Below are 23,440 nucleotides of genomic sequence, written 5' to 3'. Positions count from 1 at the left end.
AATACTCGGTGCGAGAAGAAATTTATACAATCGATACGGCATCTTGCAGACTCGTTCGGCTCTGGTGCGTGACGATTCAGAAGTTTTGCAACGTAGACATTGGCACCGACGCCCAGCTGTACACGGTATGGGCATAGACACGGCTAATGGGTCGCCCTATTGAGTTGCAAGTACGACGATATACTATTGAGCTGTTAGAGGTATTGCCTCAGGCTCCTATGTGACTAATAATAAGCTTTCCAATCGCGTCAAATGCAGCCAGAGCAACTTCGACCCACAAGTTTGACTTCACTCTCCAACAACACTGTCCACAATGACGACTTACATACCTTCTTTGACGCTGCCAGCGTTCATCTTTGAGCAGCCAGCGGCCTCTATCTTGTTGCCGGTTGCTGTCGGATCGGCGATCGGCTACTCAATCAGCCCAAAGAAAACTCAAGCCAGCTACAATGCGATGCGTCAGCCACCATTTCACCCGCCGGGATGGGTATTTGGGCCCGCCTGGACTTTTCTGTATGGAGCAATGGGCTACGGTCAGTACAGCATATGTTCTGTCTGAGATCGTTGATTGATGTCCGCATTTTAGGCGCATACCGCGCGTGGACTGTCGGAATGGCCAGCTTCGATCCGGATAAGATTGCACTTACGAGGCACGCTGCCACAGTCTATACCATACAGCTCCTCCTCAACTGGGCATGGACTCCACTGTGGTTCAAATGGAAGAAGCCTATCCTTGCCTCGATTGACATTGTCGCCTTGACGGGCTTGACTGCCTACTTGACGAGTGTATGGGCAAAGATCGATGAACGTGCTGCTTGGACCCTCGCCCCTTACCTTGCATGGCTCACTTTCGCCAACTACCTATGTCATGGTGCTGGCTATTTGAACGGTTGGGATTTTTCGGATCAGAAGGTCAAACCAGCATAGAGCTTCACTCAGGGACCAAGAGATGTGGACGCWGGTACTACCCTCTATTCTGGACGGACTATGAATGGCTTGTGGCGTTCCCAGCCAGGTTTCCGTGGGCCACAGAATCCTTCTAATTAAAGAGTTGATTTCTCTCTCAATGGCTTACATGTGAACAATCCGCCATGGCTTACCATTTGAGTAAGTGAAATGACAATCGCGAGACGTTGGCAGATATTATGCCACGATTCCTGCGCGTGGCCTCACTGACGATGCACGAGACCACGTTGTGTTTCGGAGGTGAAGCCCGTTCTTCGTTGCACTCTGCGAAGCATTGAGCACCGAGAGGGTCCCTCGGCCCTGTCATCTGTAGACGCGTCCTTTGACCTGCTGGAGGTATCTCCGGCAGTTCGACAGTCTGCAGGAACTGCTATACCTGCAACACTGTCCACCTGGGTCGCACAGACGTCGGATCTCTCGGTCGTTACAGAGTTCAGACGGATGTGTCGGCTCTTGTACGACCATGCTAAGTGGCAAGTACTGCAGTCTCGACATGCCATCTTGATGAACACGCGCAGCATGACGACTACCATATTTCATGGAACTTGAGGCCGCTGAGGGGAGATACCTCCAGCCAATAGACTGGCCGTAAAAAGTGGAGAACACAACGAGTTCAGCCAGGCAAACATCTCCAAGGTGGCACGACAGCGCCGTAGTGGGGACTGTGCGAGGTACATTGTACAGATGCGAACTCACCGGTTGCGGGCGTCATGTAGCCTCATTCTGCCGCTGTCGCCCTCAGCCTTGTGCATATGAAGGCGGCATCATGCGGTCTGCTCTCGCGCTTCTTTCCCTTAGACCCCATATCGATGAGTGTGTCTATTGTTGCTACTGTATCACGATTCAGCCATCAGGTGCTACGCGAATCTTCTCTCGGTCGAGGCTCCATCTATGACACCCAAGAGGGTAAAGGCACGAACCAAAACAGAAGGACTGCTCGTGCTTATTGCTCGGGGTTCCCCTAAACGACTTGCAAGTGTCCAGAGCTTTGGCAAAGCAGATCCACATCTCAATCGGCCACTATCTACGGCCACATTCTGGTGGAGACGATCTGGTGCGCGAGCTCACGTCGGAAGCGCAGCTGCCTGTCTGATTGACTTGGCTGATCGTGAATATCAGATCCTTCATCTAATGGATCCATTCGCCACAAACTACTTTAATGTGAGTGCCGTCTAGTTGGCAGAGAGACTGTCTTCTAATGATTCCGCGCAGGAGTATGCTGCCTATGACAATGGCATGGGTACTGGTACTGGCACCGTGAACAGCGACAGAAGTGGACCAAGCTTTCCTGGATTCACCATACCACCACAATCTTATTATAATGCACACAGAGCCTCTGATCCAGGCTACTTTGCCCGTCCAAGTCTTCCTGCAGAAGATTCTCTGGACCTCTCACGCTTTGATCTTCTCGCCCGAAGCGCGGTGAACACGTTGCAGGTGCAAGATGTTATCAAGCCTGCACATAACACGCCATGGGTTGGACCACAACAACACCGCGTTAGGCGCGAATCTTATCGCCGTCCAACTCTTCTTCGTAGCCCGTATGCGAAGTCCGAACCCTTGCTGAGGCACGACGTCTACTCTGATGCTGCGGACTCTGCATACACTTCTCAGTGGCCTGGGATGCAATCAGCCACAAATCACTACAACATGAACATGCATGAATTGGAGCAGGACTACCAACCATTGCCAGAGGTATTATCTCCTACTGGTGGTGCAGAAAATCAGAGCACCGTCTCGGATGGGCGTCTGATCAACGGTGCGAAAGCGAGGAAATGCAAAAGACCATTGACACAATGTCTACAGTGCGGCCGCCAGCCGCGGAACTTGTCTGACTCCAAGTGCGTTTTACAATTTCCTATGCTTGATAGGCCAATGCTAACCGCGTTGTAGGAAGCACGCACTCACACACACGAAGCCTTATCGGTGTACCGAGCAGGACTGCACCCGCAAAGATGGTTTCGCCACTGAAAATGACCTGCAACGACACCGTAAGAGTGTACACAACCTCCTCCCAACAGTCGGATCACCAGCTGGATACATCTGTGCCGCCTGCATACCAGAGGCCGATGCCCCGTCCAAGTTCTGGCCACGCAGGGATAATTTCAAGGCGCACATCAAGCGCAAGCATCCTCATCACCATGAGAGCACTCTCATCGAGGCGTAAGCTCACCATTTCTCGTTTGAGGAGTTATGCTTACAGTACGCAGCTCAAGAAGAAGGCTTCGACCTGGGGACGACCGATCAACGCAGCTTGATTCCAAATCCGTTAGGGACGACATGCACTCTGCCCAGAGTTCACAAGCTGGCCGGAACGAGAACACGTACGATTTGATCAAAACCCCTGGACTGAGCGCCGAATCGTCCTTTCAGTCGGAATCTGGCGGGGTCTTTGGACCCGAGTCTGGCCTTGCCATGTCGAACGAACAACCACTCGTCGGCATGCAGGGTCACACAGTTGACCAGTACGGCAACATGTCAATGCTTCCAATTGGCTACCGTGGACCGAAAGTGGAGGATTACATCAACGAAGCAGCTGAAGCCAACTATCATGGCAACCAGCCCAACAGGTTACTGACCATCTTGTCAGAAGCTGCAAACAACCTGGACTACAGTGCCAATCCCTTCTGCGTTTCGGAAACTAAGCAGCCACGAAGACATGCCCCAGATTATGGACAGCCAGACCTGAACTATAAGGAACCCGCATCATATCCTTGCCAGCACCCTGATTGCAWCAAGGTCTCGACCCATGAGTACGGTTTCCCGCACGGCCACCGAGTTTCCTCAGCATCATGACATGACGTGGCACGCCACCGCCTACAAGGCTGATCTAGTGGTTGAAGTGATATACTGAGACGCTGGGTGAAGCACTTTTGGCATTTTGCTATGAGTTAGAGTAGAGCTGAGACAGGTTGAGCACCACTTGCAGTGTTCAGGCGGCATAAAATGTTTTCTGCCGTCGCCAGGTTTCCTTCGCGGTACTAATGTCGTCGTTCAGGAAATATGTCTGGAGGGCAAGTTGCGAACTTGGGAGATCACGATACGTTTTAATTCTAGCCGCCGTTGAGCGCGATTTTTACCTCGTCGCTGGTGTACGAGAAGGTCGAAAGCGGATTGTCAAGTAGATAGCATTGGTAGCAAAAGTGTCTGGTGATTGAATGCGTCCGTACCCCTGTAGGCCTCACATACCCTGATATCAACAGCACTCCAGCTGGTGCATTGCACTGCGCACATGCCTTTGGCACAGAGATAAACTTGAATGTGTGTCCCTTTATTGAATGAGAAATGCATGTACATGTGTATAGCTCCTATTCACATGCACAGACTCATGCTCATGCTGTGCATCGGACCTTTATGCAAGAGTGTGACGTACCGTGCACGGGCCGCTTTCACATGCCGACGTGACCTCGTGCGAGAGCCGCGGCAGTCGGGACGAAAGCGTGGTATGCAAAGAGATGGGCATGAGACAGTTCACTGCACTAATCTTCTGGCCGCTCCCGTCGTTCACTAGAAGYCTGCAAGCTCAGCAAATCAATGAGCGCAGTGTGCAGATAACAGCATCAAGACCGCCAGCATGAGCACCGTCAAGGCGTTGCAGGTAAGGAAGGCTTCAAGACACCGAAACTCGAAGCAAGGCGCAGAAGAGCTTACCAGCGTGACTACTGCAGGACTCCCTCGAGAAGATCATCCTCGATCCCAAGTACAAGGCGCCTCTGACGCTCGTCAAAGCCATCCGCAATGGTGCCGTATACGGAGCCAAAGTGCGATTCCCGCACGCCCTGGTCATGATCTTCCTATTCCGTTCGGGCACAATACGAGAAAAGACACGACTGGTCTTCAACGCGACGCGACAGCACGCCAGCAACCTCGCCCGGTTCGCATTGCTATACAAAGGCAGCATGATGGCGTTGCGCAATACGAATGGAGGCAAGGAGACTGGTGCCCACCATTTCCTYGCTGGTCTATTCGGCGGATACTGGGTTTTTGGACAATCAGCCAACAGTGTCAATCAGCAGATTGTCATTTACATTTTCGCCCGCGTGCTGCTTGCACTTGCGAAATTGGCCATTCAACCACCCGGAGACAATAGCCTTGTGGGAAGCCACTATGGTGGACATGGCGGAATTGGCATCTTGAAGCTCACGCCTGAGCAAGTTGCCATGGTGCAGAAATACAGCTGGCCTGCATTCGCTAGCTTGAGCTGGGCCAGTGTCATGTGGCTCTTCGAGAGCTATCCCGAGACACTGCAAAACAGTCTGCGAAGCAGCATGTACTACATGTAAGTGCCGACTTTCTTTCCATCTGCTTTGCAAAAGAGCTGGAGCAACATTCCCTCTACTGACCCAGGGCTGACCCATGCACCAAAGATATAAAAACTGCGAATCGTGGGACGGGGCTCGGACCCTTATCCTCCACAACAAGTGAATGGGAAAGAACGAGGCATACGAATTGCATGGATAGCATTGTGAAAGATGAAAGACATAGCGCTGGCGTTGGCAATCTTTGAGCGTGTACATACGTTTTTACGAAGTTTCACGGTACCAGATCAAACCAGCCACTGACACGAATTCCAGCTTTGCAAATGCGGATTACTGGCACAGCTTTGACAGCTTCTTCCAAAGCTCCTCCCAGCCAACTCTTCCGGGTATGCCTGGTCGTTTGGAATGAGCAGGCGGTTGTGGGGCTGATTTAGTGGAGTTTGGGGGGGGAGCTTGATAGAACATCTTTAGACATTGCAAAGTCCTTCCATCCTTGTTCCCAATGGTTCCTCAGGCACCAAGATGGATTCGTGAGATCAGAGCTACCACTTTCCAATGAATCCCTTTTTCCCGGACGTCTTGCCGGTCACCTCAGCGCCGGGAAAGTGTTCAGCGGTGTGAGCACTCGGCGGTTTGACAGCCGGACCCCAACCAGCTTCATTCCACTGATCTGCACTGTTGCCACCTACCTTGGTAGAGTGTCTAGACGCTGGTGGATTGGTATTCGCGCGCCGGCTTGACTCCTTCGGCCAACTGTTGTCCACGTTGGTGCCTCCTCCATGTCCCCGACCGGCAGTACCACTGGGTTGTTTGGCTCCAGACTGGCTAACAGAGTCAGACGGATGAACCGTCTTGTTAGAATCCCAAGCATCATTCACCTGGGACTTTGACTGCGACACTCTGTGACTGGATGACCCCTTCACACTTGCAGCCTTCTCGTTTGTAGCGCCCCAATCATCATGCTTGCCGGTCGCAGCCTTCGACGGTGCTTTCGACTGAGCAGCGATGCTCGTTCTCTTCATCAGCTCCTCAACGAGCTCGTCCTTTGATTTACCCAGCAATGAATGCTTCTTCGCCTCCACCCTAGCCTCGCGGATCTCGGTGTCGGAGATTTTCTGTTTCAGAATGGCTTCCAGAGCCGCCTTGCTCCTGTACTTGAAAGTGAAGACGGCGTATGGCTTCGACATTGTGTCAAGGTATTCCGGTCGGTACAGCTTGTGGGCATAGTTCGCGCCTCTGCCCGCATGCACGGCTTGGGTGATACCCTTGTCTGCCTTGCCACCTGGCAACGCAGGCAATGGCAAAGCAGGGTACTCATAAACCTCGCGCGGCTGCACCTTTGGCTTGACTGTTACCGGCTTCGAGGTCCATTCGCTCCAGTAGGGCTTGATCACAGGCTTCGGCTGCGGATCACCGAGGGTATAATAGTCCGACCTGGCACCATCGTTCGCGGGTCCGGTGCGATGAGTGGGAGCCTGTGAGGTGCGCCCATGTCGGCTGCCATCTCGTGGCTTCCTGCCAGCATCACCGCCCCAACCCTGATCAGCTTTTCCGCTCTTAGCCTTGGGGGTTTCAGCATTATCCCAGGCAGGAGCCGTTCTCCCGTCTTCCTTTTTCTTCTTTTTGGCTGCCTCCTCTATGTTTCCCCAACCGTCATTGCCTGCCTTGTTGTCGTCAGTGTCGTCCCATGCTCCCGGCATCTTGTCGCTAGTAGTAGTCTGTCCAGAAGTCGACTTGCCCTTGGAGTCCTTACCGTTGTCGTTGCCCCACCCTGAGTCCTCCTTGACGGGCACGGGGTCTGGCTGAGCCCATTCCGTTGTAGACTTTTCCTTTTTTCTGTCCTTCGAGCCACCCCAGGAAGCTTTTGAACCCTCCTTCTTGCTCGGGCTGGAGTCCTCCCAGACTTGACGAAGCCCCTGAACATGGGGCTTCTCACCAGCGGTACCTTCACCAACTTGCTCGAAACCCCATCCGGCGTCAGGATCTTCCTTTGCTCCAGCGAGAGATGGCGGGGCTTCCGGTCTTCCCTCCTCATCATATCCTTGAGGCGGCTCGACCTCAAACGCTGGTGGCGGATAAAGTTCCATGTCATAGAGAAGGTCAGAGGCCCGTCTCCATGTTTCCCGATCCATATCGTCCATGGTCTGCTTCACAATTCCATACAGGTGTCCCAGATCTTTCATAATCTCCACAATCTCTCCGTACTTGCGGTGTGAGGCCTTGATTATCTCGAGATAGATCACTCTGCGATTGCTGTACCTCTTAGCATCCTCCTTGAGAGCAGCGTACTTATCAACTTCGAAATTAAAGCGATGCACTTCTTGCTTTATCAGCTGGCCTGCCTCTTCCACAAATGCAAGTCCACTGCCCTTCTGCTCGGGCTGCGCGTGTTGCTCGGGAGTATCCTCCGGTTGGGCAGAATGCTCGGAGGTTTGCTGAGACCGCGGGGCGGTCCGTTGTGTATGCTGATGCCTGTGTTCAACATTMTGCTTTCGACTCCGTGAAAAATCATATGTTGACTTTGTATGCTCTACCGTGTCTCTCCGGGGAGGCTTGCGGCGTCGCGCATTGAAGTCATATCCGGGTGAGGTCTGGGGCACAAAGACTTTTGGCTTCTCTGTAGGCTCATCTTGTGACCACACTGACTCCTGGTAGCTGAATCCACCTCCAACCGTGTAGGTCTCTGGACGATAGCGATCGGCAGARAACGAGCCGGCATAACGGCTGTCAGCCTGCTCGCGTTGATCGACAAATGGATCCTGGTCGTTGGAGTAACGGTACTGTCCCGAAGAGGTGTCCCACTTGTGACCAGGTAGATGCTCTTGGCCGACAATGTTCCTCGGCCTGTATTGTTTGTAGTATCCTGGTTCATCGCCGGCGCCGTCGAAGATGTCCATCATGCCACCAAGGAGACTCTTGTTTGAAGACTTGACGGTGGAGGGCGCACGTGTCGGGGTCACACGCACTGAGGGTGCGCGCACCGAGGGTGCACGCGCCGACGGGGCCCGCACGGCGTAGGATGGATTCCTCGAGACAGTCGCCTGAGCTGGGTCCGTGGAGAGTTCCTTACCGCCACCATCCTTGCAGCGTAGAATCACCACCTCGATGGTACCCACATTGTCCTTGAAGTTCTTCAAGTTTGGCGCCTTGTCGGCGATACCTACATTTGTCAGTGAAGCACAAGTCGGCACGCGATGGTTGACTTACCGGTTCCGAGTGGCGTGAAGGTCCAATCCCGGGCAATGAAGGTGCCATCTGATGTCTTCTCCTCTTTCTGCCGCAACTTGAGGTCGATCTGATACTCGTCCGTACTCACGCCGTCCTCGGGCAACCGCAGGCGCAGGCGATTTCTGTTGCATTGATATTCTCCGTCCATGAACACATACGCCGAAAGCCCTGGTGCGATGTAGCCTTCGGACGTGATGTGCACGTGGAATGGGATCTCGCTGTCCGGTGCGACAATGTACGCCTCCACGGCGCCATCTGTGATCTTGTGGCCATATTCCTTGAGCCGAGTGTTGCCTGGGCCCAGCTCGATGGCACAGGTTATCTGTTTGAGTGTAGGCATGAATGTTGCGGTGCGCGGCTCATGGGGAATGTGGTTGTTGATGATGACACCGAATTGTGGAAGGTGTTGTTTTCGACTGCTGCAGAAAGTTGTTATGGGGATGAGGTCAGAGGAAGCAACAACATCAAAAAACATGGGATTCCGTCTAGGTTGACGAGAGCAARGAAGAATTTGATGCTTAAGTTGAGCGCGTAGTCTACCTTTTTGGACGGTCATCGTGCGAAAAACGATTGCTCTTCAAGCACCGATTCACTCCTTAAGAGAGTTGAAAAAGCATGGCGGGTTGCAGGAAGCTCTAGATTTGAGCCGCAGTCGAGCTGTAGGGAAGGGAGCACACTGTGTAGAGAGGCGGTACTGCACTTGGAATTCTAGTGCAGAGCGTACAGCGAGGCGACCAGAGAAGCTCACCAATGCACGAGGAGTCGGAAGTTGTAGCTTCCAGGCGCATGAGCACGTCATTGCGACGACCGCCCTCATCAATCACCTGTAGCGAGGCGGAGTGAGATGAGGTGAGGTTAAAAGGAGACCGGTAAAGTATGTGCCTTGGTGGAACTTTGGAGCCATTCTTTGCCGAAGACAATATCGAGCTACTCCCGGAGTATCTCCTTGCCTCGATTCATCCGCATCACATGTGTTTCCGCTAACATGCTTGGGCCTGGGCAGACTCGATGGTATTCAAGCGAACTCACGAAGCCTCTCGCAGGCATCTTGTAGGTCTCTGCTACTGCCAGTCATGACAACAGCACAAACGCCGCTTTCTTTGACATGTCCTTGGCATGGCATCAGGAAAAGCTGAAGCTACGTTAGGTTACATGCCTCTACCCTGCCTGCCAGATCGATGTGTCATGAAACATTCTCTTCGCTGTCCCTCCCCATCACCTTCAACCCATGACCTAGGCTCCTCCTACCAATTGGTTTCCCTCCGCACCGCTTGGACCACCGCAGCAACTGACTTTCCGAAACGACTGACAGGACCGCTTTTGGTTGAGGACGACGGCCGCAGGTGACACTTGTGACACTCGAGATGCAGCGAAGCGCGACGCTCTCGCACTCGATCGTGCATGGCGAAGAGTCGGATGATAGCGAAGATGAGCTGGACGCCGGCTCGTTGGGCAGCGAGGAGGAAATGGTCGAGCACGAATCGTCGGGTCTGATGCGCAGAGCATCCAAGGACCTGGACGCGAGCAAAGAGGCTGTCGAGCTGGCAGAGTCCGCGGCGGAAGAGCCAGAGCCGCAGGGAATGCTGCCTCGAGACAAGCAACGCCGCACCACACACTACAACTACACGCTGGAGAAACAAATGTCGCATGTTGAAGCTAAACAATTCTTCCAGCAACAGCGCCAAAGCACCATGGACGACCAGACCCTCATCGCAAGCCCCATGAACACTAGCCCGGTGATGAGAGCTAGGACTTTTTCCTCGCAAGTTGCCGGCGATGCGCAAGTCGGTCGGACGGGCAGCCTACGGAGCAAGCAGAGCGCTCCCAGCTTTAAAGACTCAGGTTTCAGGTCTGCATTGCCCGTTGGCTTGAGTGATCCCAACAAGCATCCGGACAGTTCCACAATACAGTCACCCAGTATCGGTCGATTCGAAGGCTACAATGGCATCAGCGCCCTCCCTGCCCACGCCCGGGAAGATCTTCTGGCAGACAAACGAGCCCAATCGCACTCGGCCCATCCGGATCTGCCGCACGAGTCTAAGCCACTTCTCGAACAGGAGGGTGTCCACGGTGCCGGCGCAGGTGTTGGTATTGATTCAGCCCGCGACTCAACCGTGACGACTGAGTTGCACGCCATCTACTCCAACGTTCAAAAGATTCTCGATTTACGTCACAAGTACATGCGTCTGTCGCTGCAGGGCCCAGCTGATAATCCTCGTGACGATCCGGGATGGGGAATCTACCCTCCACCCCCTAACCCAGTGTGGCATGAGAACAAGGAGCGCAAGAATGCGGTTGGTGATGACAGTCCCACTGAAAAGACTCCTTCCTCTTCCCAGACGCTGCCTAAGAAACCACAACGCAAGATGGGTCAGGACATCGGGGAGGACTTTGACTACGAAGAGTGCTTCCCTCTGCCCGAGGCTTCCGAAATGACTTTCCAGCTTGATGAGGGCGGCGTGTATCAGGTCTACGAGACATCGACCTCCGCTGAGCTAGGCGAGCCCATCTTGCACATTCCAGACATCCGAGAGTACTACATGGATCTCGATTGTATTCTCGGAATCAGTTCCGATGGCCCCAGTAAATCGTTTGCGTACCGCCGACTGCAGTATCTGGAAGGCAAGTTCAATTTGTACGTCCTCCTGAACGAATATCAGGAGATTGCGGACACCAAAGCAGTACCTCATCGTGACTTTTACAATGTACGAAAAGTCGACACTCACGTACACCATTCAGCGTGTATGAATCAAAAGCATTTGCTCCGCTTCATCAAAAGCAAAATGAAGAAGTCGCCCGATGAGGTGGTTCTGTTCCGAGACGGCAAGAATCTCACGTTGAAGGAAGTCTTCGAAAGTATCAACTTGACAGCGTACGATCTCAGCATCGACACGCTAGACATGCACGCACACACGGACTCCTTTCATCGCTTCGACAAATTCAACCTCAAGTACAACCCAGTCGGCGAAAGTAGATTGCGAACCATCTTCTTGAAAACGGACAACGACATCAAAGGACGCTACTTGGCAGAGATAACTAAGGAAGTCATCGCTGATCTTGAAAGTAGTAAGTACCAAATGGTGGAGTGGCGTATCAGCATCTATGGACGTAGTCTGGATGAATGGGACAAGCTTGCTGCTTGGGTTGTTGACAACAAGCTCTATTCGCCAAATGTGCGATGGCTCATACAGGTACCCCGACTGTTCGATGTCTACAAAGCGTCTGGTCTGATGGAGAGCTATGATGAAGTTGTCAAGAACGTTTTCCAGCCACTTTTTGAGGTCACGCAGGACCCTAGCAGCCACCCCAAGCTCCACATCTTCTTGCAAAGAGTCATTGGCTTTGATTCTGTAGACGACGAGAGCAAGAGTGAACGTCGCATCTACCGCAAGTTTCCTCTGCCAAAGGATTGGAATACCAAGCAAAATCCACCCTACAGCTACTGGATCTACTATCTCTTCGCCAACATTGCCTCACTCAATGTCTGGCGTAAACAGCGAGGCTTCAACACTTTCGTGCTGCGTCCACATTGCGGTGAAGCGGGTGATACGGATCACTTGGCTGCTGCCGTTCTGTGCTGCCACAGCATCAGCCACGGCCTCCTTCTACGCAAAGTACCTCTGCTGCAATACATTTTCTACCTGGAGCAGATTGGTGTGGCCATGAGTCCGCTGAGTAACWACGCTCTGTTCCTCGCCTACGAACGCAATCCATTCTTGCAATACTTTCGCCGCGGACTCAACGTCAGCTTGTCTACTGACGATCCACTCCAATTTGCCTTCACAAAAGAGCCATTGATTGAGGAGTATGCTGTCGCGGCGCAAATCTACAAACTATCGGCTGTCGACATGTGCGAGCTGGCTAAGCAGTCTGTCATTCAATCCGGCTTTGAGCATGTCATGAAACAGAGGTGGTTGGGCAACAACTATCACCACCCTGGCGTGGCGGGCAATGACATGGCCAAGGTCAATGTCCCCAACATCCGAGAGGCATTCCGCCACGAAACGTGGTTGCAGGAATTGGCCATGATTGATCGTTATACCAATGCACCTGGGCAAGGCCGTCTGAGTATTGGCAATCTCGATAGTGGTGGCCAGCGTACATCCACCTCGATGGTCCCCGCTAGCCCAACCGCCAGCATGCAAACACACCCCTCCGCCACCAATCCGCTGAGTGTTGACACGAGCAACCATCGTGTCGCTTCAGGTCAGCCCGCAGCCGTCATCACGCCACGCGGATATCATGCCAACGTGCAGGCAGCACGCATGCCGGGCACATCCTCCCAAGCAGATTCGGCTCAAGGTCAGCATGATGGCAATGCGCTACATTTGTCTCGTGTGCACACTCTACGGGACCCAGCGCGTGCTTCTCCCCTTGTTGCAAATTCGTCGACGGGCCACGATACCAGCTTTTCCGAGTTGCCAGCCGCGGCTTTTGGTGACAGCACGCTTGGGTCAGAGCCGAAGCTGTTTCCAGGCTTGATGAGCAATCGCAGACGGAAGTCCTCGATAGTGAAGATGACTGACGATGACGCTATGCTTCAGAGCACTGGAAGTCTGTCCCGATCTGTGGGTGAGGATGGGCTGATAATGGAGAGGAAGAATACGATCGAGGAGGCTGCTGCCGAGAGTGATGCTGAATGAAGATGATTCGGTCATGATTGATATGTTCAGAACGGTACCTCTGATAGAGAGCTTGACAGATGGCAAGTAGATTGAAAAGTAGCAATGGCGGACATTCGCGTGCATATTTATGCRGTATCGTTTTGAAACTGTTGCCGAATGACAAACTCAAGTTCCTCCGTACATTGCCGCATATACTAGGGGTACTTTTCTGCCTCACAATTGAATCCTCACTACGGCGCAGAGGGCGTTCTGTTGTTGTACAGGATGGTTATATACAAAGTTTCGCTCAGCAGAAGGGTATCCTCCTCCACAATGCTTTTCTGAACTGCGGAAAGTCCATTCCTCTAGTCCGCGCATAGACAGACCTAGAAGTCCTTCATATTGGTGCTCTATCAGTGCCGCGCCGCCGCCAACTCATTTCATGTTTTTCATCCCTCGGCAAATCGCAAAATTACGGGTTCTCCTTCTAAAAGTTAGCGATGCCTGGGATATTCTCGATGCGGGCAGAGCCATAGCGCAGCTCGAGAGACCCTGTATGCCATCTGTTCTTCAGCATCTTACCTTGGCCACCTTCTCGAAATACTTCTCGAGATCGAACTTGGGGTCTTCGGGGTTCGTTATTACTGGGAGAAAGGGTACTGTCAGCTTTCCTACTTGTAAATTCACGTCCGTTCCTCGTTGTGGAAAGCTCTGCAAGGCAATCTTCTCTCGTCCTAATATTTGTTCCGTCCCCGCCTCCTCGTCCACCCATTTCTTTGGGGATCTGACTTACTGCCGTCACCCTTGCTAGGCGAGTTCTTCTCGGCGAACTTGGCCTTGGCCTCGGATATGAGCTTTGATTTCTGTTCGTATTCGTGCTGGGATGCAGCTAGCTTGTCCTTTGCGTGGATGGCTTGCTGGTGTGTGAAGCCGTAGAAGACACCGAAGACCAAAGCTCCCCATCGGACGACCTACGAGGTGGCTGTGTTAGTATTGCGTGTGGTGGTCACGGTCAATGGCTGCTGCTGCCGCTGCGACGGGTCGACGGGCAGGGATAGACGAACATTAACACCGGTGCTGGCCATCGCGGTGGTGTGTGGAGGGAATTGATGATGCGACGTGTGGTTTGCGGTCGGCTGGGCGAGAGTCGTGGTGTGGTGTGGACAATGCTCGGGTGGAGTGGAGCGGTGATAGGAAGTTGAAGATGCGATTGAGATGCCAGGGCAGACCAGGTTCGGATGGAAGCTACCGTCTTTGGATCTACAGGCACAACTAACTTCACATTCGTTAATGCCTCCCTCTCCCTTTACAAACAATCCTCCACTCTCCACCCGCCATGTCTACACATCAGGATCGCCAGGCGGATCTGGCTGCCAAACGTGCGAAACTTGCACAGTTGAAAGCTCGCAATCGAGAGCTTGCCAACAACAGACACAGCATCAATGGCCAGATAGCAGCGCAGTCGCCGTCACGCAGCAGTAGAGGCATTGAAGACGTCGAAGAGCTGATAGCATCGCTCGACTTGCCATCATCGCGGAATACCGACTCGCCACAGCCGCCGGCCAATACGAGCACTCCTCCACGACAACAGCAACAGCAACAGCAACAGCAACAGCAAGGTGCAGGCGGTTTAACCCAGCATTTGAGTCTCACGGGCCTCACGACAGTCTACGAGATTCCCGTCGAAGCGAAGCCCGAAGTGATTAGCTATAGCAAGGGCGTGCAGACAACGGACCAGGCTGCGGGTGATTCGGATGAGGGTGAAGGTGCCGCTGGGCGTAGTCCCTCACGGCGGAGGCGCAGGCTAAGCCAGCGCGAGCAGCAGCTAGAAGATGAGGAGGAGATTCGGCAACGCTTGCGTCAGGAAATTGAGGAAGAACTACGACAATTACAGCTACATGAAATCGCCGACCCCAACCCAGACACTCTGCGCTTCCCGGCCCGCGCCCTGGCACCAGAAGAGCTCAATGCAGTCACCAACAGTAATGATTTTCTGGATTTTGTGGAGCGCAGCAGCAAGGTCATTGAGCGTGCTCTGGACGAGGAGTACGATGTGCTGGCCGATTATGCCCTGCACTCGCGGGAAGCTGAGGACGAGGATGAATACGTGGGCCGACGAGGCCGGCGCGTGAAAGAAGTGGCCCAGTTTGATCTGCACGACTCCATGGGCAAGAAACGAATGATCAGTGACATCGATTTCAGCCCCAAATTTCCCGAGCTGTTGTGTACCTCCTATACCAAGTCCCAGTCCTCACCGCACACGCCGCCTGGTCTGCTGAATGTTTGGAATATGCATCTCAAGGGACGGCCCGAGTACTCTTTACACGCCACTTCCGACCTGCTTTCTTGTCTCTTTCATCCACATCATCCCTCGCTCATACTTGGCGGAACTTACAGCGGTCAGCTCTGTCTGTGGGACACACGCGCTCGAAATCAACGCACAGGCGAGCCCGTCCAGARGACTCCGCTCACAGGCGGGCGCACTGGTCACGCACATCCAATCTACAGTCTATCTGTAGTTGGCACCCAGAACGCCAGTTCGGTGGTATCTGTGAGCACAGACGGCGTAGTTTGCGCATGGAGCACCGACATCCTCACTCAACCTCAAGAGTACCTCGAGCTACACGCTCCGAATCCATCCGCCTACAAAACAGACGACGTTGCTCCCACATGCATATCCTTCCCTGCCAGTGATCCCACCTACTTTCTTACCGGCACCGAGCAAGGCGGCATCTTTCCGGTTCATCGCTACGATCGCGCTGGTGCAAAGTCAGGCGTCGACGTTCGTACCAGCTACCGCGGACACGATGCACCTGTCACGGGGATAGATTTCCATCCGGCTCGTGGCAAGGTTGACCTGGGAGACCTCTTCGTAAGCTGCGGTCTCGACTGGACCGTCAAGGTCTGGCGAGCACGCCCTCCGAGCTCCACAGCAAGCACGATATCTGGCCATGCCGAAGTCGTCAAGCCTTTACTAGAAATTCAACGAGAAGACAGTGTGTACGACGTTAAATGGAGTCCCACGAAACCTGGTATTTTCGGGTGCGTGGATGGCGGTGGACGGTTCGRCATCTATGATATCAATGCTTCTTCCGAAGTGCCCGTGGGAGGTGCGCGACCAAGCCATGTCGAGAAAGACATCTACTCCTTGAAAAGTCTCAATAAACTGGCCTGGGAGAAGAACCAAGGACGGCATGTCGCTGTGGGTGGTTTGGATGGGGTTACAACGGTCTTCGAGGTTGGCAGTGAGTTGGGCGGAGTGGACACCAAGAATGAGGCTTGGGTTGGGGCCAAAGTCAAGAAGTGGGTTGGAAAGCAGAGCTTCCAAGGTTGAAACTTGCTTCGCATTGATGGTGTGCATTTTGCCATTTGTTGTTTTCGCGGTAGATACCCAATCATCAAGCGCCAGGCGAGGGAGCAGAAGGGAGCATTTACGATTCCCCTCACAACTCAGCTTTGCTGTGGCATTACGTCAACGGGCAGGACTTCTTTGCTTACTTCACCTGTTACGGTTCCCTTGAGCTGTTCATCGAGATCCTTCTTCTATTCAGGGATTGACTGCTCATCATGCTCCGCCTCAAAAGCTCTAACCATAGAGCGTAGTAGCGGCTCTCAGTTCCTTGGGATCGTGTTCCACGGTCCCGTTCAGCTCCTTGCCTTGGAAAACAGCCTGCATCAAGAGCTCCAATCTTCGCACCGCCTCATCTCCGATTTGATAGTGCACAACCAACCTTCCACCCCATACCCTCACACCAGCCTTCTGCCCAAGCTCGATGAACTTCTCCACACTGACATTCGCAGCTTCAAGATCGAACCAAACCATGTTTGTCTCGGTTGCATTGGTCAGCTTGCCTCCATAGCCTTGCCAAAGCTCCGCAATCTGCTTGGCACGTTCATGACAAGCAACTAGCTTGCCTCCCAGGAAGGTATCCTCCACGGCGACCCGCGCAGCAGAAGTTATGACGCCCGCCATACGGATCCCTCCCCCAATGGACTTCCTCACCCAGCGCGACTTCTCACGGAAGGCTTGCGTGCCGACTATCACACTTCCAATGGGAGCTCCCAAGCCCTTGGAAAAGCAAAGAGAGATGCTATCAAAGCACGCACAGTAGTCTTTGAGCGACCCAGAACCGGCTGCTACGGCCTCCCATATCCGTGCTCCATCCAGATGCATGATTAAGCCCCTCTCCCGTGCCCAAGCTGAGATTCTCTGGCATTCTGCGAGGGGTACAATCACTCCAGCGATAGTGTTCTCCAGACTTATGAGTTTGGTCGGGCAGCCATGAATGTCGTCTCTCAGATCGGCGACTTTCTTTACGTCTTCGAGTGTTATGTATTTGCCGTTGCTTGCTGTCGCGGGTTTCACCATGGCGCCGCAGAGGGATGCTACTCCGCCGGCTTCCCAGTCAAACTGCAAGGTTGAGATTAGTCTTTCATCATTAGTATGGGACGGGCTCAGCTTACAATGTGGCTTTTGCCATCTGCAACAATGCTATGTGGGGGCCCTTGAAGGTGGGAACGGATAGCGACCTGGTTGCCTGCAATACAAGTCAGCAAAACTGTTTTCGAGATACGGCACAGAACAGAAGACAGGCATTAATCTGGCCTTCTGGGTTGTATTGCTTCGGGAACCAAACATAACCATGCAATCGACTTACCCATGGTGCCGCTCATGACCAGAAGACCAGCCTCCTTTCCCGTGAGCTCAGCAAGGAATGACTCCAGGTTCGTGGTGGTCGGATCTTCCTGCATTACATCGTCGAGAAGAGTCGTCGCTGAGATTGCCTCGAGCATACGGGTTGTGGGTGTTGTGATGGTATCGCCTGTCCTATCAATCAACAACTTGTTTCCAATTGCCACATGATATGGGAATACATACTACGGAAATCGAATGCTGATTGCCCGGGCGTCGACCAATTATTGACAGCAACTCCCGAGCCATTGGTGGCATGATTCGCTTCGGCCTTGATACGCTCCGTGTTCATTGCCACAGGCATGCTGCTGTTGTTGCGTGAAGGAACGTGGGCTAGGAAATGCAAGGATGTATTATTGAAAAGAAGCCGGTTCGTACTTATTCTGGGTACCAACCGGGACCTCGAAAGCATCGGATGTTGTTGTTTTTCACGCCCTTTTTTTTTTTTGACAAAAGGGCGTAGGTTCCAATGGCAAAAGTCTTGAGGATGCGGCGAAGTTTCGAGCTTGAACCGTTGCGAACCGGAGTGAGGTTGGAGTGAAATCCCGACTTTACTTTTGAGCACCGGCCCGGTGGCAGTCCTAGCCTAAACTAAATTCAAAATAGGCGCGTACCTCCATTACTCTTCCTCTGCTGAAGTTCACATCAACCTCTTTGATGACATAACTATAGTCCTCATCAAGAAAGAACATCAAGGACTGGCAGGCACACTCGCAGCTTTTTCCGCGAGACGCAGAGATCAGATCGGTCCCTTTGCATGATGTCCGGACTGCACCCCTTGTCTCGTGTGTCAAGACGTCAAGATGACCGCTACATYCCATTTCATTCGACATGACTGTCTGTCGTGCGAGTGGTAGGGACAGGGACAGAGACAGGACAGGTCAGTCTGACATCACATCCCAGGAAGCTCGTTATATGAAATCCACAGTTCTGCTGTTGAAGGTCTCTGCGGCAAAAAAGGTCAATGTTTTCTTGCTTGAGAGCCTCCCGTACATTTCCCATTCAACTTCTTTCAAATCATTCCCTCTACTCTTCACGGCGCAAAATGTCTTCTATTGTTGACGCAGCTCGCTCGACAATCTCGCAGAATCTGGGTGGAGCAATCGCCCAAGCTGCCGCGCCGCCGGGGACGAAATTCACCTTGGACGATGTGCCTGACCAGACCGGCAAGGTAGCGGTGGTCACAGGTGGAAGTGCTGGTATATGCCACCGCGGGTTCTTCTCGAGGCACGATCGCTAATACACGTCAAAAGGCATTGGCTATGGAGCTACCCATACCCTCCTCACCAAAAATATATCGAAGATCTTCATTCTGTCAAACTCGCAAGAGGTTGTTGATAAAGCAAAGGCGGCCGTGCAAGAGGAACTCGGGGAGGAAAAGGCTTCGAGAACATCGTGGATCATGTGTGATTTGGGAGACTGGAACAAGATCGCGGCCGCTGCAAAGGAGATCACCAACGCTACAGACCGCCTGGATATTCTGATCAACAATGCCGGACGCGGCATCATGACATACGAGTTGAATGATTACGGGGTGGAAAGACACATGGCAGTCAACACGTTCGGCCATGCGATATTGACATCACACCTCCTCGACTTGCTCAAGTCAACGGCAAACAGTGGCAACGTTGTGAGAATCACAAATCAATCTTCCAACCTTCACGAACAATCGCCTAGCGATACAAAATTCGCGAGCTTGGACGAACTCAACACAGATCTTGGCGCAGCACTGGGTCCTGCACTCCATTATGGCCGCTCTAAATTGGCGGTCATCCTCTATAGCAGATGGCTTGCACGACACCTAAGCAAGGACTACCCAAGGATATTGGCGAATGCAACACACCCTGGTGTTGTGGACACAGACATGAGTCAAAATGACATTCACGAGCCATATCCACTCGCTGGCTACGGCATGAGCGTCTTGGCGAAGCCTTTTAAGAAGAACCAATTTGACGGCGCGCTCTCGACATTGGTAAGCATAGCCCGCCCTATCAATGCATTGTTTCAGTGCTGACATCTTTGCCTAGTATGCTGCCACTGTTACGCACAAGTCTGGCGAGTACATCTGCCCTCCAGCAGCCCCAKAGCCAGGCAGCGAGCTCTCACGAAACGACGAGCTGGGAGAGCAATTGATGAGGTTGACCAGTGAGGTTGTAGCCGCGAAGACGAACAGTCAACCTTTGAGTTATTACTAGAAGAAGCATATTGTCGGCAAAGTTGATGCATGTTCCATGCAGTAACTAATTCTTCCTCGGTCATTTCAAAGCAAAAGACAGACCAGGGTGTCTGAAATGGCCAGTATATTGTGCAACTGGACTCGAAATGCCGACTAAACTCCAGCATAAGCCCCACTCTCTCACCTCCTCACCGCAAAGCTTGACCCACATGACGCCCACATTCGACAACTCAGACATCATATCGGTGGAAAATGTTGATTAAATCTTGGTGAGAGAAGAGAAACCACGTCCAGAATCAATATCAAAGTGTATCGACTTCGTTTCGCAGAGGTTTTAGGTCAAAGTATCAGCAATGATGGCGAATGACACAACGCAAGGCTCAAATGTACCTGCAGCCGTTCAGACGAGCTTCTTGATCGTAGGAGCAGGTCCTGCAGGTGCTTCACTTGCCAGCTTCCTGGCATCATATGGCCTGACTGGCATTGTTATTTCCGCCGCTTCAGGAACAGCCAAAGAACCTCGTGCTCACATCACGAATGCCGCTGCGCTTGAATGTCTGAGAGATATCGGTCTCGAAGACGAAGCAAAGAGAAACGCCACTCCTGGAGACTGTCAGTGTAACATCCCAAGTCTTTGATGTTTTGTTTTTTTCTCTCGATTGGCTTACCTGTATTACAGGCATGCAGCATACCCGTTGGTGCCACGACATAGCTGGAGAAGAATATGCTCGGATTTACAGTTGGGGTAATCAACCTGACAGAAAAGGTGACTATGTACGTGCCTGACACAATATCATTCCATTATCGAGGCATATATCAACCATGCTCATCAAAATTCCAGGATGCCGCATCACCTTGCCGTCACGTCGATTTGCCACAGACACTCCTCGAGCCAATCCTAGTTCGACACGCTCTGGCAAATAAGTGGACCGTACGTTTCGATACCTCCTTGATCGAATTCAAGAGAGATTCGCCCACTGGTATCATCACGTCCACTTTAAAAGACAATCTCACCGGGCAATGCTATACCATTGAATCAAAGTACTTGATCGGCTGCGATGGCGCCCGGAGCCAAATCATGAAGCAGCTGGATATGCCATTGCTGAAAAAGCCGGGCCAAGGTCTTGCTATTAACGTTCTTGCTGAGGTGGACTTGACCAAGTATTTGAAGACTCGAGTGGGAAATCTTCATTATATCGTTACGCCGGAGATGGAGCATCCACCTTGGGGTTGGGCGTGCGTTTTGAGGATGGTGAAACCATGTAAGGCAACCAACCACTGATCGAAGATTTGAACACTTGCTGATGTTTTCCATGTTCCTATTCAGGGCATGAGTTCATGTTCATCATACTCCCTGAACCAGGATTTGAAGACCTCCGAGTACGCCCAAGCAACGAGGAATACTTGAAACGCCTGCGAGAGTTTGTTGGTGACGACTCTATTGACATTAAAATCAAAGCACGCGAAAGCACTCTCTCCTTTCGACCAGCAGAGTTTCTGACGAATCGCAGGACGTTTCCAAGTGGTACATTAATGAGATTGTGGCCGAGAGATATTCGGATGGTAACGTGTACTGCCTCGGAGATGCTGTACATCGTCATCCTCCGTTCAATGGGCTTGGTGGGTCTTTCTACTTTTGAAAAAGACAAGGCGCAAGGCTGATGAATGATCCAGGGAGCAACACTTGCGTGCAAGATGCCTTCAACCTAGCGTGGAAGCTTGTGAGCTCCTCCATACGTTCTCTCATTTTCATGAAATACTAACACTGGCCTCAGGCTTATGTAGAGCGCGGCCAAGCCGACCCGACTTTGCTGGATTCATTCTCCGCCGAACGTCAACCCATTGGAGCCGGTGTGATCGCGCGAGCAAACCAAGGTCTTCGCGAGTAAGTGTATAGCAAGATAGGAAACGGTTCCTTTCAAAGCCTCCACAGTCTGTCAACCGTCAGATCTTGGACCATGCTGATACTGTTATTCTCATGATTAGCCATGGACCAGTCTGGTCAGCGCTCGGTGCTCTCTCCAAGGACGTCGAGCAGCGCAAACGCGAGCACGCCGAGCTTTCAGCCCCGACGGAAGCAGGCAAGGCGCGAAGAAAGCGTTTGAACGWGGCCATTGCATACTGTGCGCACGAATTTGGTGGCATTGGGATTGAAATGGGTCAGCGATACGAATCAAGCGCCGTATACAAGAAAGACGAAGCGCTGCCTCAGAGAGCTCCACCAGAGGATCCTGTTCTGTACCATGACATTACTACATATCCTGGCTCAAGACTGCCACATGCATGGTACGCCTCAAAAAAATAAACAGTACAGCCCCTATCTTCGGGGATTGCGCTAATTTGGGTCTTTTCCCCAGGCTTAATAAGAGATGTCCTGAACAACCGATTAGCACAATCGATTTGGCTGGGCATGGTGCTTTCTGTCTGTAAGTCGAGACAATGTCGGAGGGCTTTCAGCTCCGACTCTGGCTAGTCTATGTCACGTCATCTCCATGCAGCGCTGACTCTTTTGTCTTTGAATCCAGGCTCACGGGCGTCGGAGGCCAGTCTTGGAAGGACGCAGCCGCCGAGACAAGTCGAAGTCTGGGTATCACCATCAACTCATACAGCATTGGGTGGAAGCAAGATTGGTAAATCATCATTTCTGGCAAATCAAGACAGTCTTCCACATTCACTGACCATTTTTTTGCAGGGAGGACGTGTATGGGGATTGGGAGAGACGGAGAGAGATTGAAGAGGACGGCTGCGTCTTGGTTCGTCCAGATCGAACGGTTTGTTGGAGAAGCATGACCATGCGCGAAGATTGCCAGGCAGCTCTCCTGCGAGTACTCGGTTCGGTACTTGGGCGGGCAAACTGATTGGCCATGGAGGCTGTATTGGAGAAGCAGTAGAGAACCTCTGACTATCAATATGCCTGGATCCAACCCTTCCAGATCAGTTGAGACATCGATACACCAAATAATACTCGAATGGCAAGAACGACCCAAAAAGGGGGCAGAATGAGTGAATGACAAAAAAAATACAAAAAAGATATCAAGGCCATTACCTTCTACAAGCATTGTCGCAAGTTGATGACTGCTTCAGAAAGGGCAAAAAGATGGAGCTGTAAGCTTGGGAATCTAACCCAACTCAACCGCAATTGATACCAGTGATTGGTGTTTTTGCATCAGCCGTGAATCGAACTGTAATCATTATTAGATTTAAATCTTGACCACAGGATCGTTACGAAGCAACATACCACGGGGCTAGCCGACTCAGCCTATGGCAACGGCTAATTTTACCACTAAACCACTGAAGCTCGTAATGGGATGGTCGTTGCAACTTTCACAACGTATATGATGATTTCAAATTCCAGCATTGGGCCAGCGTCTTGGCATCGTTCACCCCACTACCGTAGAGGAGATAGTGGCGGTGGAAGAGACCGAGATCGATCCCGCTCCCCGAGCAGGCATCGTTCATCCTACTACCGCAAAGGAGACGATGGCGGTGGAAGAGGCCAAGATCGAGCCCGCTC

At 52.4% G+C, this 23,440-nt stretch overlaps 11 protein-coding genes; 8 read left to right on the top strand and 3 right to left on the bottom strand.

The window, feature by feature from the left end:
- Nucleotides 1-313: 313 nt before the first annotated feature.
- RCC_02912 (related to benzodiazepine receptor, peripheral-type) lies at nucleotides 314-927 on the top strand (the record flags this gene model as incomplete). XM_023768205.1 has 2 exons in its annotated part: nucleotides 314-533; nucleotides 587-927. 2 exons carry the CDS (start codon nucleotides 314-316, stop codon nucleotides 925-927), a joined length of 561 nt encoding a protein of 186 aa, XP_023623973.1.
- A 1,170-nt stretch (nucleotides 928-2,097) lies between these two features.
- On the top strand, nucleotides 2,098-3,762 carry RCC_02911 (uncharacterized protein; the record flags this gene model as incomplete). XM_023768204.1 has 4 exons in its annotated part: nucleotides 2,098-2,127; nucleotides 2,179-2,807; nucleotides 2,860-3,129; nucleotides 3,177-3,762. 4 exons carry the CDS (start codon nucleotides 2,098-2,100, stop codon nucleotides 3,760-3,762), a joined length of 1,515 nt encoding a protein of 504 aa, XP_023623972.1.
- Nucleotides 3,763-4,540: 778 nt separating this feature from the next.
- Nucleotides 4,541-5,391, top strand: RCC_02910 (related to peroxisomal membrane protein 4; the record flags this gene model as incomplete). XM_023768203.1 has 3 exons in its annotated part: nucleotides 4,541-4,564; nucleotides 4,635-5,245; nucleotides 5,334-5,391. The coding sequence occupies 3 exons, from the start codon at nucleotides 4,541-4,543 to the stop codon at nucleotides 5,389-5,391; spliced, it is 693 nt and encodes a 230-aa protein (XP_023623971.1).
- Nucleotides 5,392-5,767: 376 nt separating this feature from the next.
- On the bottom strand, nucleotides 5,768-8,793 carry RCC_02909 (uncharacterized protein; the record flags this gene model as incomplete). XM_023768202.1 has 2 exons in its annotated part: nucleotides 5,768-8,385; nucleotides 8,433-8,793. 2 exons carry the CDS (start codon nucleotides 8,791-8,793, stop codon nucleotides 5,768-5,770), a joined length of 2,979 nt encoding a protein of 992 aa, XP_023623970.1.
- A 1,024-nt stretch (nucleotides 8,794-9,817) lies between these two features.
- On the top strand, nucleotides 9,818-13,096 carry RCC_02908 (related to AMP deaminase 3; the record flags this gene model as incomplete). The annotated part of the gene is made up of 1 exon (XM_023768201.1): nucleotides 9,818-13,096. The coding sequence occupies one exon, from the start codon at nucleotides 9,818-9,820 to the stop codon at nucleotides 13,094-13,096; it is 3,279 nt and encodes a 1,092-aa protein (XP_023623969.1).
- A 433-nt stretch (nucleotides 13,097-13,529) lies between these two features.
- Nucleotides 13,530-14,142, bottom strand: RCC_02907 (related to F1F0-ATP synthase subunit E; the record flags this gene model as incomplete). XM_023768200.1 has 4 exons in its annotated part: nucleotides 13,530-13,541; nucleotides 13,640-13,701; nucleotides 13,851-14,028; nucleotides 14,122-14,142. The coding sequence occupies 4 exons, from the start codon at nucleotides 14,140-14,142 to the stop codon at nucleotides 13,530-13,532; spliced, it is 273 nt and encodes a 90-aa protein (XP_023623968.1).
- A 251-nt stretch (nucleotides 14,143-14,393) lies between these two features.
- RCC_02906 (related to cytoplasmic dynein intermediate chain) lies at nucleotides 14,394-16,391 on the top strand (the record flags this gene model as incomplete). The annotated part of the gene is made up of 1 exon (XM_023768199.1): nucleotides 14,394-16,391. The coding sequence occupies one exon, from the start codon at nucleotides 14,394-14,396 to the stop codon at nucleotides 16,389-16,391; it is 1,998 nt and encodes a 665-aa protein (XP_023623967.1).
- A 252-nt stretch (nucleotides 16,392-16,643) lies between these two features.
- RCC_02905 (related to threonine aldolase) lies at nucleotides 16,644-18,054 on the bottom strand (the record flags this gene model as incomplete). XM_023768198.1 has 4 exons in its annotated part: nucleotides 16,644-17,468; nucleotides 17,522-17,595; nucleotides 17,716-17,880; nucleotides 17,937-18,054. 4 exons carry the CDS (start codon nucleotides 18,052-18,054, stop codon nucleotides 16,644-16,646), a joined length of 1,182 nt encoding a protein of 393 aa, XP_023623966.1.
- Nucleotides 18,055-18,795: 741 nt separating this feature from the next.
- RCC_02904 (probable alcohol dehydrogenase homolog Bli-4) lies at nucleotides 18,796-19,945 on the top strand (the record flags this gene model as incomplete). XM_023768197.1 has 3 exons in its annotated part: nucleotides 18,796-18,949; nucleotides 19,004-19,722; nucleotides 19,778-19,945. 3 exons carry the CDS (start codon nucleotides 18,796-18,798, stop codon nucleotides 19,943-19,945), a joined length of 1,041 nt encoding a protein of 346 aa, XP_023623965.1.
- Nucleotides 19,946-20,279: 334 nt separating this feature from the next.
- Nucleotides 20,280-22,784, top strand: RCC_02903 (related to phenol 2-monooxygenase; the record flags this gene model as incomplete). XM_023768196.1 has 11 exons in its annotated part: nucleotides 20,280-20,538; nucleotides 20,606-20,700; nucleotides 20,768-21,188; nucleotides 21,254-21,384; nucleotides 21,438-21,546; nucleotides 21,601-21,647; nucleotides 21,702-21,811; nucleotides 21,913-22,212; nucleotides 22,284-22,352; nucleotides 22,452-22,556; nucleotides 22,619-22,784. 11 exons carry the CDS (start codon nucleotides 20,280-20,282, stop codon nucleotides 22,782-22,784), a joined length of 1,812 nt encoding a protein of 603 aa, XP_023623964.1.
- A 450-nt stretch (nucleotides 22,785-23,234) lies between these two features.
- The window catches only part of RCC_02902 (uncharacterized protein), a gene marked incomplete at both ends in the record, with an annotated part of 1,354 nt that continues 1,148 nt past the window's right edge, over nucleotides 23,235-23,440 (top strand). Inside the window, one exon of the mRNA XM_023768195.1 lies at nucleotides 23,235-23,421. Within this exon, the coding sequence (XP_023623963.1) occupies nucleotides 23,235-23,421 (187 nt within the window).

This window comes from Ramularia collo-cygni (assembly GCF_900074925.1).
Source record: "Ramularia collo-cygni strain URUG2 genome assembly, contig: RCC_scaffold03, whole genome shotgun sequence".
NCBI classification, from domain to species: Eukaryota; Fungi; Ascomycota; class Dothideomycetes; order Mycosphaerellales; family Mycosphaerellaceae; genus Ramularia; species Ramularia collo-cygni.
This window is presented reverse-complemented; position numbering and strand designations above follow the sequence as displayed.